Raw genomic sequence first — 16447 nt, forward strand, 5'->3', positions numbered from 1 at the left:
AAGGTACCAAATCCATCGCCTCACCTTTCCCTGCTCATTTTCCCTTTCTAACAGTGAAGAGCCAAATCTGACTTGTGGGATTGCTTTCTTTTACTTTAACCTTTGCATCCTGTTGCTTTTGTTCGCTAAAAGGATTCTATACACAATTGCTGGCCTCAGGGAACCCTGCTCCTCTGCATGAATGTTAAACCAAAGTGCCTTTGTTCAAGGAAACATCCTGACCCAGTCCACCTGTGAATGGCTGCAAGAAAGAAGAAATGAACACATCCCTTCCCCGAGGCTGGCCGTTCCAGGGGACATTTGCAAATCTTACGGCCTTTTTACTTTACTTCCTCATCTCATCCCCCTCTCTGTTCTATAAAAGAAACCGGGGGGCTTCCCTGGTGGCGCAGTGGTTGAGAGTCCGCCTGCCGATGCAGGGGACACGGGCTCGTGCCCCGGTCTGGGAAGATCCCACATGCCGCGGAGCGGCTGGGCCCGTGAGCCATGGCCGCTAAGCCTGCGCGTCCGGAGGCTGTGCTCCGCAACGGGAGAGGCCACAACAGTGAGAGGCCCACGTACCAAAAAAAAAAAAAAAAAAAAAAAAGCAACACAATGTAAAATTGTAGTTGTAAAAGTAAAAAAGATCTGGAGCAATTATTTCCTCTCCATTAGAAGTGGATGGTAGTGGGTTTTAATCTTTTTTGAGTCACAGCTGTTTTTTAGACTCTGATGAAAATGTAAATGGTTAAAAATTCAAATCCAAGAGTTCAATGGCCTGAATTCAAATTTCTGTCCACCATTTATTAACTTTGTACCTTAGGCAACTAATTTAACACTTCCAAACCACAGTTTCCTGTCTATATAATAGAAATAGTAATATTAACTGTTTAACAGGGTTGTTATGAGAACTAAATGCGATAACTCACCTGTAATGCTTACAGCATTGCCTGACACTTCAGAAGCACTCCATAAACGCGCTCTGTGACTGCAATCACATGGACTCGAGCATCCAAAAATGCAGGGATTTCTGGATTTAGACAGGGCTGGATCCAGTGGCTCAAATGATGCCCTTTTGTCTCCTCTGCCTTCTCTATGTTGCCTTCATTCTCAGGCAGCCTCTTCCCATCAGCAATGTTCTCTCAGAAACTTGAATGAGAATGCATGCCTCCTTAATATTCCCAGAGAGGAGTCTGGCTGCCTGTATGCTCTGCCCAACCATGAACCAAACATGGTGCCCAAGGGAAGGCAAAGCTCTGATTGGCCTGGCCTAGGTCAGCCAGGATGGGGAAAATCACCCCTACCCAAGTATGGACGTGGACAGAGCGGGAGGGAGGGTGTGTTTCCCTGAGAAAAATCAGGATATCATTCCAAAGGGAAGAGTGAATGGAAACTGGACAAAGAAAACAACAAATGACCACCCATCCCAGGTTAATTGCCTTTATTTTAGGTGATTAACCTGTCATTAGGGATAAACCTATTATTAGGGAAATTGAAGAGATTCCATAATTTTTTTCTTTTATCCATTCAATGCTTTTTTTCTTTTCTTTTTTTTTGACCGTGCCTCAGTGGTGTGAAGGATTTTAGTTCCCAGACCAGGGATTGAACCCGGACCTCTGCAGTGAAAGCACTGAGTCTTAATTACTGGACCGCCAGAGAATTCCCCATTCAATGCTTAACAGCTCTGAACATGAAGAAATTTCTTCTTTTGTTTAACTTTGAGTCTTTAAGAGAAATTAAAACTCATTTTCTCTGAGAGTCAAGAGTCATTTCCAAAAAGAAAACTTGTTCTTACCACATTTGACTCTGGGGTGTTTGGTTTTCTGGCTCTCAATTCCTTTGTCTGTAAAAATGAAAGGGTTGGCTTGGGTGATCTCTAAAGTATCTTCTAAACATCTGTGATTTTGAAGAAAAATAGCAATGATTACACAGAAAATTTGGTTGTTACCATCAATTCTATGAACCCTGGGAAAGTCTTCCTTTAATCTGGGCTGGTTCTTCAGAGTTCATCTCTAAGCAACAGATACTGGAGTGCATTGATTTAGTGGGCAGAGACTGGATGCAGAGTGCCTAGTTCAAACCCTGCTTCTGGTCATTACAGCTGTGTGACTTTGAGCAAATTGCATAACCTCTCTGTTGCCTTTCTTTGTAGATTTAATAACAGAGCCTGCCTCTTAGGGCTGTGTGAGCATTACAGAATTTATACATGAAAATGTCAGACACTGTTATATTAGTAAAGGTGTTGCCCATTACTAAGCAAGCATCACCTCTCAGAATAAAATCACCTTACCTATAGAAGAGCAAGGATAAAAATTAGAGTGGACTTCTCATCACAAATCACATGTGCAAGAAGAAAATGAAGCGAAATATTTAAAGTGTTGAAAGAAAAAGTCAATTATTGGTTACATAGACATACATTTTTATCAAAAATCCATGGACCTCTACCTTAAAATGATTGCATCTTATTTTATGTAAATGATAATTCCTCCATACAGTTTTTTGCGGGCCTCTCACTGCCGTGGTCTCTCCCGTCGCGGAGCACAGGCTCCGGACGCGCAGGCTCGGCGGCCATGGCTCACGGGCCCAGCCACTCCGCGGCATGTGGGATCTTCCCGGACCGGGGCACGAACCCGCGTCCCCTGCATCGGAAGGCAGACTCTCGACCACTGCGCCACCAGGGAAGCCCCATAAAGCTGTTTAAAGTCTACCATAAGCCGGTTAGCAAGTGAGGGCCTGAGGGATTTTAAAAAAAAGAGAAGGAAGGTTGGTGGGAGGGCTTAAAGCATAGTCCTTATCCCTCATGACATTAAAGGCTAAAAGAGCGAGTCACGGGGTAGGGAAGAATAAGTAGTGCAGTGTTTTGAGTAGCCTCAGAAAAATATGAACCAGGGAGTTCAGAGGATATGCACTCAGCAGTTCCTGGGAAAGTCAGGGAAGGTCTCTAAAGGATGTGACGTTTGAACTTGTTGCCATTCATACCGTTGTCTCCAGCTACCATCTTTAACCCATGCAGCATGGCGGCCTGAGGAGTCACTGCTTTCCTGAATAGCAAACACACTCTCTTCCACGAGGCCTCCTGCTGTGGACAGTCTTGTGAAATTTCCCTGCTGGATTCAGGCTGAGAAAAGACAACGAGGCTGAGTGCTGCTTTGTATTTTTTTACTCTTCCTCATCTAGAGTTTGCAATTTCTTTCCCTTTAAATTTAGACAAAAAATGTCCAGAATAGAGTCAAATTTCAGTTGATACTATTTCACTGTGATTTAGGTTTCTTTTTCAAAAGAACAACATTATATGCAGAAAAAATTCAGGTACCAGAAAGACCCAGAGACTTCCCTGGTGGTCCAGAAGTTAAGACTCCATGCTCCCAAAGCAGGGGCCCGGGTTTGGTCCCTGGTCAGGGAATTAGATCCCACGTGCCGCCACTAAGACCCAGTGCAGCCAAATAAATAAATATGTATAAATAAATAAATAGAATCCTGGTGTGTTGCTTTATTTTATTTATTTATTTATTCTTTAATATTTATTTATTTACTTGGTTGCGCTGGGTCTTAGTTGAGACAGGAGGGCTCCTTAGTTGTGGCTCATGGGCTCCTTAGTGGCAGCACGTGGGCTTCTTAGTATGCAGACTCTTAGTTGCGGCATGCATGTGGCATCTAGTTCCCTGACCAGGGATTGAATACAGTCCACCTGCATTGGGAGCGCGGAGTCTTAACCACTGTGCCACCAGGGAAGTCCCTGTGCTGCTTTTTAAAAAAAAAAAGAGAGAGAGAGAGAGAAAGACCCAGAGGCCATTGTTCACTTTGTTCTAGCTTTGTGTCCAGGCTTGAAATGTGTCCTACGATCGTTGCCTACATTGCTGTTTTCTAAATGTCTGACGTGTGCTATGACTAAAAATTGGAAAATTAAACACAAAGTATTCATCTTTGTTTTGGAAAACAATCTTCCTGGAAGATTGGCTCCCGTCTGTCCTCTCTAGTCTTTCTTTCCATTCACCTCTCTTTGCTCATCCGAGCCCAATCCTCACAGCTCTTCCAGCCCCAGCAGGATCCACCACTTCTTATGAAAATGTAGGGTGCTACCTTCAGAGCATCTCATTACAAGGCCCTTTCCAAGTCCTTGAAGGAGCAGTAGCCTCAGGCCCTACACCATCTGGCTCTGCCCCAAGACTATTTCATGGGACAGGAACATTCCTTAATCTGGGGATAGCTGGGGGGTCTTTTCAGCCACACCCCACAGCAGCTCCCAGGCCCATCCTTTTTTCTCTTCCCTCTAAGTCAACCTACTGCTGAGCACTGTACTCATTAGTTCTGAACAAACCTTAATATCTGAACACAAACTTTAAATGTTAAGCCTAATTAAACTGATAACACTGCTACTTTTCATTTTGTGTGTTAATGGAGACACATACAGGAACTACTAAAATAATGACTCTCATTAGAGGAAGAACAAAATTAGTATTTATAGGTTCTAATTAAATTTTGCCTTCCAAATATGATGCTTTTTTGCGTTTCACTAAAAATAGTGAACTTACAAACTGGAGAAGGAAATAATAAAATGCCCAAATAATTAAAAGGAAATGGATGCAAAAGGGGCACCATTTTCTGTTTCATGGTTTCTGATGCTTACAGACTATCTAGAGTGCCACGAGCCATGGGAAGCCCAGACCCACTAGGGAGATAAAACAAGATAATAAATGTGAACCATCCTTTAAAAAAAGGTGAAACATCTCTCTTAAATATCAGTTGCTTATTATTATCATTGCTGCTGCCATAATAACACTAGCCCTTGGGGTTGGAGAGAGAGTCTGTATGGACCACAGAACATTAAATGCATAAAACTGAAATGGTTATCACTTTCAGTTCTTCCAGGGTTCGGAATACCAGAAGTTGTTCAAAGCCTTTAAAAATCAAAACCAAAAATACTCCCTTGTGGAATGTATGGTTTAATTAAAAAAAAAAAAAAAAAAAGAGCACTTGGAGCCGTGGAATTTCACCTGGACCTTGATTAGCACACTCAGACAAAAATAAGCCTTTATTTTCCTCCAAAACGCTCTGCAAAATGCCTACAACTGCTTAGTTACTACCAGAGGAAAATGTGTCCTATTTTGGTGGCCCTGCAGCTTTTCTCTCCCTAATTAGCACCTCCATATTGTCTGGCCATCTGCTTCTGGGTTCTGCCCAAGTTGTGGTCATGGAAGGGGCATTTTATGATCTCATCCTTTTAGTGGGAGGATAAATTCTACATTAGGCTGTTCACGGCAAAAGACCTTTGGGGGAGACACATAGGCTCCCCATGGTGCTTTCTGTTTAGCAGCTAAACATTCCCCCTGGCTGCTAAGGTCATGGGGGTTCCTGTCTGACCATCTCACAGCCAGCTAACAGGAAAATGCCATATGCAGAGCATTCTACATACTCTCAGCCACCGTCCTTATGTTGTCTCTTTCTACTTGATTTGCTACTTGACAGAAACCTTTGTATTCTCCCCACGTATAGCTGCCCTCTCTTACTGAGGCAGGAGAAAGATGGGCTCCAGGCTACACATTTACAGCTGGCCTCCTGTTCACACTTCCTGGGGTAAGAAGATGGGCTCCAGGCCAGACGTTCATTACCAGCCCCCTGTTTACATTTCCTGAGGCAAGAGAGAAACGGGCTCCGGACTACATATTTATGACGGGACTCCTGTCTATATTTTGAGATCTGCACTTTGATATGAGAAACAACAACAGGAATAGGGTAGATAACCGGACATGGGACACTTTTACGACAGGGACAGAGAGGGGCTAAACCCTGTTAAAAGATAAAGAGGTCATACATTTCCCATCCTTGGGGCAAGGGAAACATTGCACATGCGCAGAAAGGCTCCTTGGGGGTCAAAAGGAGAGGGCACCACCCCATAATATGTGATGCTAAGGCCGCCCCATAGGCCTCTGGGCTGGAATCCATCTTGGAAAAAGAGTTGCGCACGCATATTGAGGAGGGTCCTAGGGCAGGTCAGGTGTAGAAGAAGAAGCCAGATAACTGTGCAAAGGTAAACAAAGACCCAGAAGAACTGCCCTGTATGAATGACTTCACCATCTCTTTATTGCTCTCCACCCTCATTAGGGAGGACGCCCATACCCTTTCTCTCCGGGTGCATCTCTGCCTTGCCTCTGTCTTAACTAAATAAACTGTTTCTCTGTGTGCTCTCCCACTTGTGCTGTGTCTCTAATAATAAACTTTGTACCTGTTTTTACAGTTTTTGGCTCCTTGAGAAATGGATTTTTCACTGGAGGTGAGAGCCAGGGGTTTTGTGGTGGCTAGGATTCCTGGTTTTCATCCAGGCTACCCAGGTTCAGTTCCTGGGCAGGGAATTAAGATCTCGCTTCATGCCACCACTTACTGCTGCCTCTCTGAGATCATTACATTGAGTCATTTTGGCTATTAGATACAACCCTGTTTGGGCAACCACCAGCCTGGACTAACCCTTTGACCCCAGTGTCTCATTTATCCACGTGCAGTCACACACTCTGGTACATAGTTCATAAGGATAGCCTTCAACTGTGAGTTCCTCTCATCCCTGTACATGCATTTTCCTCCTCCAATCAAGAGGTGAAGTCTACTTGTCTGCCACTGAATCTGGGATGGCCTTGTGGCTTGCTTTGACCGAACAAGCATGGAAGAAGTAACACTGTGCTAGTCTGGGCTTGGGCCTTCAGAGACCTAAAAGCGTTTGCTTTTGCTCTTTCATTTTTATTTATTTATTTTTTTGGTCACACAGCTTGCGGGATCTTAGTTCCCCGACCAGGGATTGAACCCAGGTCCACAACAGTGTAAGCGCCGAGTCCTAACCACTGGACCACCAGGGAATTCCCATGATTTTGCCCTTTTAAAGCACAGCTGTCATTGAAAGCAGTCCAGTCTCTCCTACTCAAGAGAGGCCACGAAGACAGGCTCTGGAGGAGACGCCGTCCTCTGACTGAGCAGCACGGGGCTCCTCGGTTTCCTGGTTCTTATGGATTTAGTCCCAGCAAGTACCACACCGGTGCTCTGTGTAGAGCAGAGAGAAGAATCTTAGATTTGAAATCAGAAGAAATTCCTGAAGCCAAAAGAGCAAACACACTAAGCCACATTCATGCATGTTACTTGTATTTGTACAGTAGCTTTCAAACCAGCTTACTGTATCTGTATTTCAAACCAGCTTACTGTATTTGTACAGTAGCTTTCAAACCAGCTTCTTAGATCTCTGGCCCTCATCCCGTCTTGTGCTTGGCTTTTTTGCATATTGGGCTTACAAGCAAGCTAGTGAGAAAGAATTTCATAGATTTCTTTTTTTTAATTGAATGAGGGGAATTATACTATGTACTCTATTGTTTAAGCAAAGACTTCATTCCATAGTGACCTTTACTGGGAAGAGTAAATGTATCACCAGGGCTGACAAAAAAAAGTAGCCAGTTCAGTCTGTTTGGTCAAAGAATTGGTTAATTTGGAAAGGCAGTGCTGGTCAAATCTGTTATTTAGAATTAAGGCCCAATTGTACTCTGAATATTTTTATTTTTAAAAAGATTTTGTGAAATATTTCAAACTTATGAAATATAGAAAATAATATAATAAATACCTGCCACTCAATCTTGTCAAATCTTAACATTTGACCATACTTACCTGTTAAAAAGAAAATCACAGGCCCCAAATGATGCCACTTGTGCTAAAGCCCATGATGCCAAATCTAGGCTTAATACCTGACTTGCAGTTTTGACCTTCCCCGGAAATGTAATCTTCATCAACCAGTCTACAGTTTTCTGGCCCACCCCAATGACTAATCTGTCATGTGGGCCCTCTCTAATCTCCCTGAGGAAGAAAAGGCATATCTGCATGATAAAACCCTTGCTTTTCTCTTCCCTCCCAAAAAGAAGGTGCTAACCTTCTCTTAAACAAGGTAATATATCACCCTTTTCCACTTGAAATAATCTTGCTGTGAGGGAGAATAACTGAATGTGCTGTGATAACCTCAGTCATTAAATGGGAGGACCCACAGCACTGCCTTCCTACAGCTGGCTCTGCACTTATTTGTAAAAGTTGATATGCATATTGGGCGTTAATTCTTTAGCAGAAGAAAGGGGAGGGGGACCTTCTGTGGATCCAGGAACCACTACAGAGAAAATGAACTCTGGCTGGTGTCTGCTCCCCTGGGGAGGCCTTCTAGGGAGAAGAGGGAATAGTATAGAGTCAGAGTGCCTGCTTTCAGGTCCTGGGTCCCTAATTTACTAACTAGCTAACTCATTTACCGGTCTTGGGTGAGTTAACTGTCCTCTCTGTGCTGCAGGTTCATCCTCTATAGAATCATAATAGTATCTACCTAATAGAATAGCCGTGAAGATTAAATGAAATAATTCATATAATGCACGTAGAAAAGTTCTTGACATCCATTAAACATGCAATAAATTTTAAGTGTGGTTGATACGATCATGATCATTATCATGTTTCCGGCTAAAGGGACTTGGTCTGACCTATAGAGAAAGAGGGCAAAGACAGAAATGGAGGTATCTGGTTTTTGTGAATCAACACAGCAAATCTTAAACCATTAAAAAAAAATAAATTTATGTATTTATTTTTGGCTGTGTTAGGTCTTCGTTGATGCTCACCGGCTTTCTCTAGTTGCGGCGAGCAGGGGCTACTCTTCGTTGCGGTGCGCGGGCTTCTCATGTTGCAGAGCATGGGCTCTAGGCGTGTGGGCTTCAGTACTTGTGGCACACAGGCTCAGTATTTGTGGCGCACGGACTTAGTTGCTCCGCGGCATGTGGGATCTTCCCGGACCAGGGCTCGAACCCATATCCCCTGCGTTGGCAGGCGGCTTCTTAACCACTGCACCACCAGGGAAGTCCCAACACAGCAAATCTTTTTTTTTTTTTTGCGGTACGCGGGCCCCTCACTGTTGTGGCCTCTCCCATTGCAGAGCACAGGCTCCGGACGCGCAGGCTCAGCGGCCATGGCTCACGGGCCTAGCCGCTCTGCGGCATGTGGGATCTTCCCGGACCGGGGCACGAACCCGTGTCCCCTGCATTGGCAGGCGGACTCTCAACCACTGTGCCACCAGGGAAGCCCCACAGCAAATCTTAAAGTACTATTTAGTACTTAATAGCTGAAGTTTTCAAATTCTATAAAGAATTTTACTGGTAAGAATGTGGGCCCCAACAGTTTGAAGTAAGGCTCATGATGGCTCAAGAAATTCAGCCTATTCCAGCAGAAAGTGGCCCAGGTCCCTACAGGTCCTTAGAACAGTCAGCGAGGGACTTCTACACCTCTAGGCTAGGCTAGGGTCTGTGGCCCCTGTCCAGCGGAAAGAAGCTTCAGGAGAAGAGACCTTCAGCCCCTTACCCCTTAAGAATAAGGGTGTAGAGTCTCTCAGGGGGGAATGAGACAGGCTGGGACCTGGGACCCTCTGCTGAGTGCACCTCTCCTTGAACAACAAAATACACAGAAATTATAAGGGACTAAAAATAACTGCGTGCATGGCCAGTTGGGGCAAATTCTGGACAGAAGATACAAAAAGACCAAAAAACCCAACTGCCACTTTTGAAGAGCCCAGAGCAAAAGCAGGGTACTGAGCACAGCCCCTGAACTCAACACCACCAGAGGGTGGGCAAAACACCTAAGCCACACCTGTGGCCCGACCCCTGGACACACCTCTACCCTCACCCCATCTAAGGAACAAGCTTGACACCCACCTCAGGGAACGCACAAGCAAGGGAACCTGTTGTCTGTTATCTCTCCCCCCTGCTGCTGCAGGGGCCCCAATAAAGCCTTGCCTGAAAAAAAAAAAGTTTCCTGTTATTCTGAGTATCAATTTTTCTCTAGGCACCTCTTAAAAAGTGTAACATACATTCATTCAATAAATATTGATTGAATGTCTACCATGTGGCAGGCACTTTTCTAGGCATTAGGAATACAGTAGTAGAAAAGACATACAAAATACCTTCCCTTATGAATCTTACTTTTTTTTTTAACCACTGTGGATTCTTAACCACTGTGGATTCTTAATCACTGTGCCACCAGGGAAGTCCCCCAACCTAGGTATTCTTAACGGCTATAATATGGTGCTTTAAGGACTCAACGTTTCAACTCCGGCTTTAAGATAATAATAAATGTGTAAAATTAAAACATAAAGGCTTTGATAATGTTGGATGTGTTATAAACAGAAAGTTGTTGTTGGTTTTTTTTTTTTTTTGCGGTACACGGGCCTCTCACTGTTGTGGCCTCTCCCGTTGCGGAACACAACGCGCAGGCTCAGCAGTCATGGCTCACGGGCCCAGCCGCTCCGCGGCATGTGGGATCTTCCCGGACCGGGGCACGAACCCGCATCCCCTGCATCGGCAGGCGGACTCTCAACCACTGCGCCACCAGGGAAGCCCACAGAAAGGTTTTTAAAAGAAACTTTTTATTCAGTTATAACCCATATACTGAAAAGTGCATATATCGTGTTCAATGAATTTTCATAAAGGACCACACTGATGTAACTATCACCCACATAGAGAAATAGAACATAACCAGACCCCCTTCCCCCAACGCCCTCTTGTGCTTAAAGGTAAGTTTGAAAGTTCAAAATAAGTATTCACTTATTGTTGTAAAGCTGAATGCTATAGTCAATTTCAGGCCCTGAATAAAATTCATTCCCATGATAATATACTCTTCCTAGAGCGATAATTCGGAAAATTTGGTCCCCAGAGAAGCAGCCTCAGTATCACTGACCTGCGAACTTATCACTTGCAAATTCAAGGATCCCAGTCCAGATCTACAGAACAAAAACTCTGGGGGTGGAGGCCGGCAATTCGTGTTTTTAATAAGCCTAGGGGCTTATTCTGATGCCCCTTAAGGTTGGAGAAGCACGGATCTAAGTCTGTTGGAAGAGTTTTGGTTCGTGATCGCACAGTAACTGTTAAGTGAATACCAGGATCTAAAGTGTTACGCTCAAAAAATAGTGACAAGTTTTAATCACCTATCTCATTTTTGAAGCACACTGAGGGTAAAATGTTTTTCCATTTTAACTAACCGTATTGTTGTTCTAGTCAGTGTTGCATTTTAGCACGAGAATAAAGCAGTCGCCCGCTCCCCGACCTCCTATTCTCTCTCCGCATCCAGCCAGAACTTGTCTAGTTTACCAACAAAACTGCACCCCTGGGTGGCGGGGAATTCAACATCCAGAGGCAGGAGCAGATTTCGGCCAATCAGAAGCCAGGTTCGAGCCGCTCGCCCATCCCGGTGGTGTGTGATTGGTGGTTTCCCGCGGGCGGAAGAGACCCTCCGAGGCTCCGCCCCGCGCGGCGCGAGCCAATCGTCGCTCCGCGCAGGAAAAGACAGAAGCAGTGCGAGAGATGTAATATGGCGGAGAGCGCCGCCTCAGCGGCTCCGAGCCCGCGAGGGCTTGCGGATGGGGAGGATGCGGGTCCCCTGGAGGAGCGGATGGCGGAAACGGCGAGAGATGATCAGGGGCAGTTTGAGTGCCAGGAACCGCTCGAGTGCCAGATGCACTTGGGGGCCCCTGAGGAGGAGGAGGACGCGGGCCTGGTGGCTGAGGCCGAGGCGGTAGCTGCCGGCTGGATGCTCGATTTCCTCTGCCTGTCTCTTTGCCGGGCCTTCCGTGACGGCCGGTCGGACGACTTCCACCGCACCCGCGACAGCGCCGAGGGTGAGTGCGGGGAGCGCCCGGGCCGGGGGCGGGGACCGCGGCGGGCTGCCGAGGCCAGGTTTGCGGCGCTGTCCCCCAGGGGGTCGGGGATCGGGCTGCTGCGGCGCCCGAGCGGAGGGCCCCCAGCTCAGAGTTGATCGTTGGTTCCAATCCCGCATCCGCCTCCTCTCAGCTCCTCAGTTTTGCTCAGATTCATTAGAGTTGAAAGAGGGTTAAGTGGGTTAAAATGAACAAAACTGCACTGAATCCAGTGTCCAGTTCCCTTTGTCGCCTGTGGCGCTTGTGTTTCTTGCTTTTTTCGGCAGAGATACTCCTGTAAAGGCATTTATTTAACAAGTCACTGTGACCTAGGCATCAGTGTTTTCTGTTACTTCGGGAGCTATCTAAACCTGGTTTAGCCCGCTGGCTCCGTATAGGCTTCAGAATAAAAGTAACTGACAATGAAACCTACCGCCTACACAAGACAGCCTGTAAGCGATGGACAGAGACCTTGACGCCTAGAGAAGGCTAGCTGGCTTTTTGAATGATAACCGAAAGATGCTCTGGTATTTATATGAGTTGGCCGTCAACTTATTGCAGCCGAACGCAACCCCAAGATACTATTTAGTAGGAAATCAAATACCTCAGAAAACCGTATTGGTACATTTCAGCTTCACGGTTATCCCGTGAGTTAGGCAAGTAATCTCAGTTTATAGAGGAGTGTACTAGTTAAAACAACCTAAAGCATTGATAGGTTAAAGGGTTGTTCCAGACGCATGTCTTATCTTCCAATTCAAGAAACTTTCCTCCGTGTCACAGATAACACTAGAGCCATGGTTAATTAACACTAATTAGGAAGTTAAATCCTGGAATGAAGCCAGTTCATTTAATAATTCGAATTATTATAAAGGCCTCTTTGGGGAGGAGGCTAAAATTATCTATGTGTTAATGAATTTGAATTGGAAATATCAGTATGAGCTCCTGTTTATAACATATAGAAATATCAATGCATATTATACATATATAGACACAGGTTAGGATATACTCATATATTTCCTTGTTCTGTCAGATGAAAGGGTGTAGAAGCAATGTAACCCTAGCAGCAAGGGGTACACTTAGCACTCAAGTCTTGGTTTCCAATACCATTCTCCAGAGAAATGGCCTGATTCTGGGACTGGGACAGGAAATATACAAGTTGAGCCTGGAGCATCTTGTAACAGAAAGTAAGAAAGTGCTAAAAACAAAGCAAAACAAAACCCCCAAAGAAACAAAAAAAAAAATCCCACAATTATGGGAGTGGTACAAAGGGACACGGGAGCCAACCGCAAGGGCTCCCAATGGCCAAAGCTGAAATAACTCGAGCAAGAAAATACAGTTGACCCTTAAACAACACAGGTGTGAACTGCACCTGTCCACTTACAAGCCAATTTTTTTCTCAGTAGTAAATAAGACAGTACTACGCAATCTGTGGTTGGTTAAACTGGGAATACAGAGAGCTGACACTGGGATTTTCAACTGCTCAGAGGGTCAGCACCCCTAACCCTGGCATTGTTCAAAGGTCAACTGTAGTGTTGGATTATAACCCAACATACAAAATAAATATCCATAAAGTTCATACTGATGTAAATAAATGGTGGAATAAATATACAAATGGAAGAAGAGACAAATCTCCGACGCAGAAGAATTCCAGGTAATTCGTGTAGCTACTCTGTCCTCAAGGAGGTGGAGCGTAACTCCCCACTCCTTAAGTGTGGGCTGCGAAGAGCACAGGATACAAAGGGGGAGAAAGTAGAGAAAGCTGACGGACACTGGCCCACCTAGGTAATCAAGGTCAGCATCAGCAGTGATAGCTAGTAGCATGTACGCTTGATACAGTGTGATGAAAATGGAACTTTACCTCTGTGACCCTCCTCCCCAAACCCCATAACTCTAGTCTAATCATGAGAAGAATATCAGACAAATCCCAATAGAGAGGTACATTGTACAAAATACCTCAAAATTGTCAAGGTCATCAAAACCAGGGAACGTCTGAGAAACTGTTATAGCCAAGAGATGCCCAAAGAGACATGATGACTAAATGTTATGTGGTGCCCTGGTTGGGATCTTGCAGCAGAAAAAGGACATTAAGTAAACACTAAGGAAATCTGAATAAAGCATGGACTTTAGTTACTAATGTATCACTATTGGTTAATTAATGTAACATGGAATACTAATTAATGCAAGATGCTAATAACAGGGTAAACTGGGTGGAGGGTATATGGAACCTCTTTACTATCTTTCTTCACTACATTATGTATATTTAAAACCATTGTAAAAAATAAAGTTTATTTTTTAAAAAAAAGGACCTTGTAAGGTTCTAGCCCAAGACCCAAGGAATAATCTAGGTCATCTCCATTATTTGAAGGTTAAAGGCACAGAAACCCAGAAAGAGTAAACTTTTTCAGGTTGTATTGCTAAAACAGATATGCAAACTGTGAACATAATATTGTCTCGGTATTCCATTTTTGACTAAAATGACTCCCTTTTATCTCTTATAGAATTTCATTTACTACGCTTTGCAAGATTGTAAACATATACAACTCTGATGCTTCCTAGAAAATTCTTAGTTCTTTCATTCCAACTCAGAATTATTCTCCCACCTCACTTATCTCAGATAATGCCTTTTCCAGACTGATATTCCTAACCTATCTCCACCGTGGGAAGCAGTGTAGAATTGTAATTAAGAGCATGGGCTCCATAGTAAATTGTCTGAGTTTGATTCCGGGCTCTGCTGGTTTATAGCCATAAGACTTGAAGCAACGACTTGGTACCACCAGTTCCCGTGGTACTACAATTTCCTCATCTGTAAAATGGTAGTAATAACGGCATCTACCTCAAAGGGCTGTTGAGAGAAGCAGATGAACTGATATGTATAAAGCAAGGTTTCCCAGCCTCAGCCTGTTGACATTTTGCACCACATGATTCTTTATTCTGTGTATGCTTGAGGGTAGAGGGGGAATGAGGTGGAGGTTCTCCCGTGCATTGTAGGATCCTTGACCTCAGCCACTAGGTGCCAGTAGCACCCCTCCCACTCGTGACAATCAAAAATAGCTCCAGGGGCTTCTCTGGTGGCGCAGTGGTTGGGAGTCCGCCTGCCGATGCAGGGGACACGGGTTCGTGCCCCGGTCCGGGAAGATCCCACATGCCGCGGAGCGGCTGGGCCCGTGAGCCATGGCCGCTGAGCCTGCGCGTCCGGAGCCTGTGCTCTGCAACGGGAGAGGCCACAACGGTGAGAGGCCCGCGTACCGCCAAAAAAAGAAAAACGTCTCCAGACATTGCCAAATGCCTCCTAGGGGACAAAATCACCCCTAGTTGAGAACCACTGCTCAGTGCTTAGAGTAGTGCCTGGTATTATAGTTAAGTGCTTAAATATAGTTGTTACTGTTGCTGGTCATTAGATCCTCCCTAATGTAGTGTTTGGTTACAGGTGTGGAAAAAGCAGATAGCCAGGTTCAACCAGGGTAGGTTTTCATTGTTTTTGTTTTGTTTTATGCCTAACAGGTACAAAGAGCAGAAGGGCAGTGGTGTGTAGGGTATCTGTAGTTATTGCATACGTAGACTAAATATGGAGGGAAGTGAAGACAGAAAGGATATGACTTTCTTCCCTAAAATAGATTAGGTCTTCCTTCTGTTTTGCTCCTATACCATACTTACCCTTTATGACACATTAAAATTTTAATTAGTCTCTTGCATAATTTTTTGTTTAATTCCTGCCTTCTCAGACTAAAACCTTCTGAGGAGCAGGGACTGGCTATCTTATTATTCAGACATCAGTCCCTACCACTGGCCAGCAGTAGATGTTCAGCCCATGTTGAATAAGTTGTGTTTAAATTTTATATAAATTTTGTGCTCTTTTTGAATCCTATTTAATTATATTATGACTATATTTGGTCCAGATAATCTCTGGTGTAGCATAAGGTTATGGCATATTAAAATTGAGGAAATAAATACAAATAAATGTATTTATTTGTTTCATCTGCTTAGCAGCTGCAGGACTGTTTTTTGGTTTGCTGGTTCATTTAATCTTTGTCTTTTATTGCTAGATGGTAAATTCAGTGAAAACCAGGATTATGGTTTACTCAGTGTTGTATATACTTACTACCTAGCATAACATCTGGGTGGGTGTTCAAATATTGGGGAGATTAACATTAATAAATGTTTTTAAAATAAAGCTTCGTAAACTGAACAGACTCTTGCTTAACTGAAACCTTGACAGAAATAATATATTTCCTATAATATTAGGCATTTTAAGGTATAAAGGAAGATTTCAGGTAATGATTTGACACATTTTACAGTTTGGATCTAAATCTCCCTTTTCATTTAGTTTAGACTGCTACCTGTGAAAGTACGTAGTTTTCAAGATTTATTATTCTACCTGTGAAACATCAGTTTTATTTTGAAGGCAGAGTCTTCATTGTTATTCTTTTTTGTTCTGATTTCCTAAAAATTGTCTATAAATAAAGCATACACTCTAAATTTATGGTAATCTTTGGGTGATATTTGTAACTTATTTCTCCGCAAACCACGCAGAGGCACTGATGGGTCAAGTTTGGAGTTTTGTTTTAATGTTTTAATAAGATTCACTTTCTTCACTTTCAGCTATTATTCATGGATTGTCCAGTCTAACAGCTTATCAACTGAGAACTATATACATATGTCAATTTTTGACAAGAATTGCAGCTGGAAAAACCCTTGGTAAATATGTTTTTATCTTATATTGGACATATTTCAATCTATGTCTAAAGGGGAGACAATGAGAAGAAACAGATGGGAGTAGTCCTTTGTTTTTGA

The 16447-nt window shown here is 43.9% G+C and overlaps 1 protein-coding gene across 7 annotated transcripts in view; it reads left to right on the top strand.

The window, feature by feature from the left end:
• Positions 1-11291: 11291 nt before the first annotated feature.
• Positions 11292-16447, top strand: part of TERF1 (telomeric repeat binding factor 1) — a 40414-nt gene continuing 35258 nt past the window's right edge. For 6 of the 7 annotated variants that reach the window (XM_049700373.1, XM_049700374.1, XM_033407109.2 and 3 more), the window contains exons 1-2: positions 11292-11638; positions 16256-16351. In XM_049700373.1, coding sequence (XP_049556330.1) covers positions 11332-11638; positions 16256-16351 — 403 coding nt within the window. In that variant the 5' untranslated portion in view covers positions 11292-11331. The remainder of the gene's footprint in view (positions 11639-16255; positions 16352-16447) is intronic. The other variant, XM_033407110.2, reaches the window with a different exon arrangement.

This window comes from Orcinus orca, chromosome 17, assembly GCF_937001465.1.
Source record: "Orcinus orca chromosome 17, mOrcOrc1.1, whole genome shotgun sequence".
Classification (NCBI taxonomy): domain Eukaryota; kingdom Metazoa; phylum Chordata; class Mammalia; order Artiodactyla; family Delphinidae; genus Orcinus; species Orcinus orca.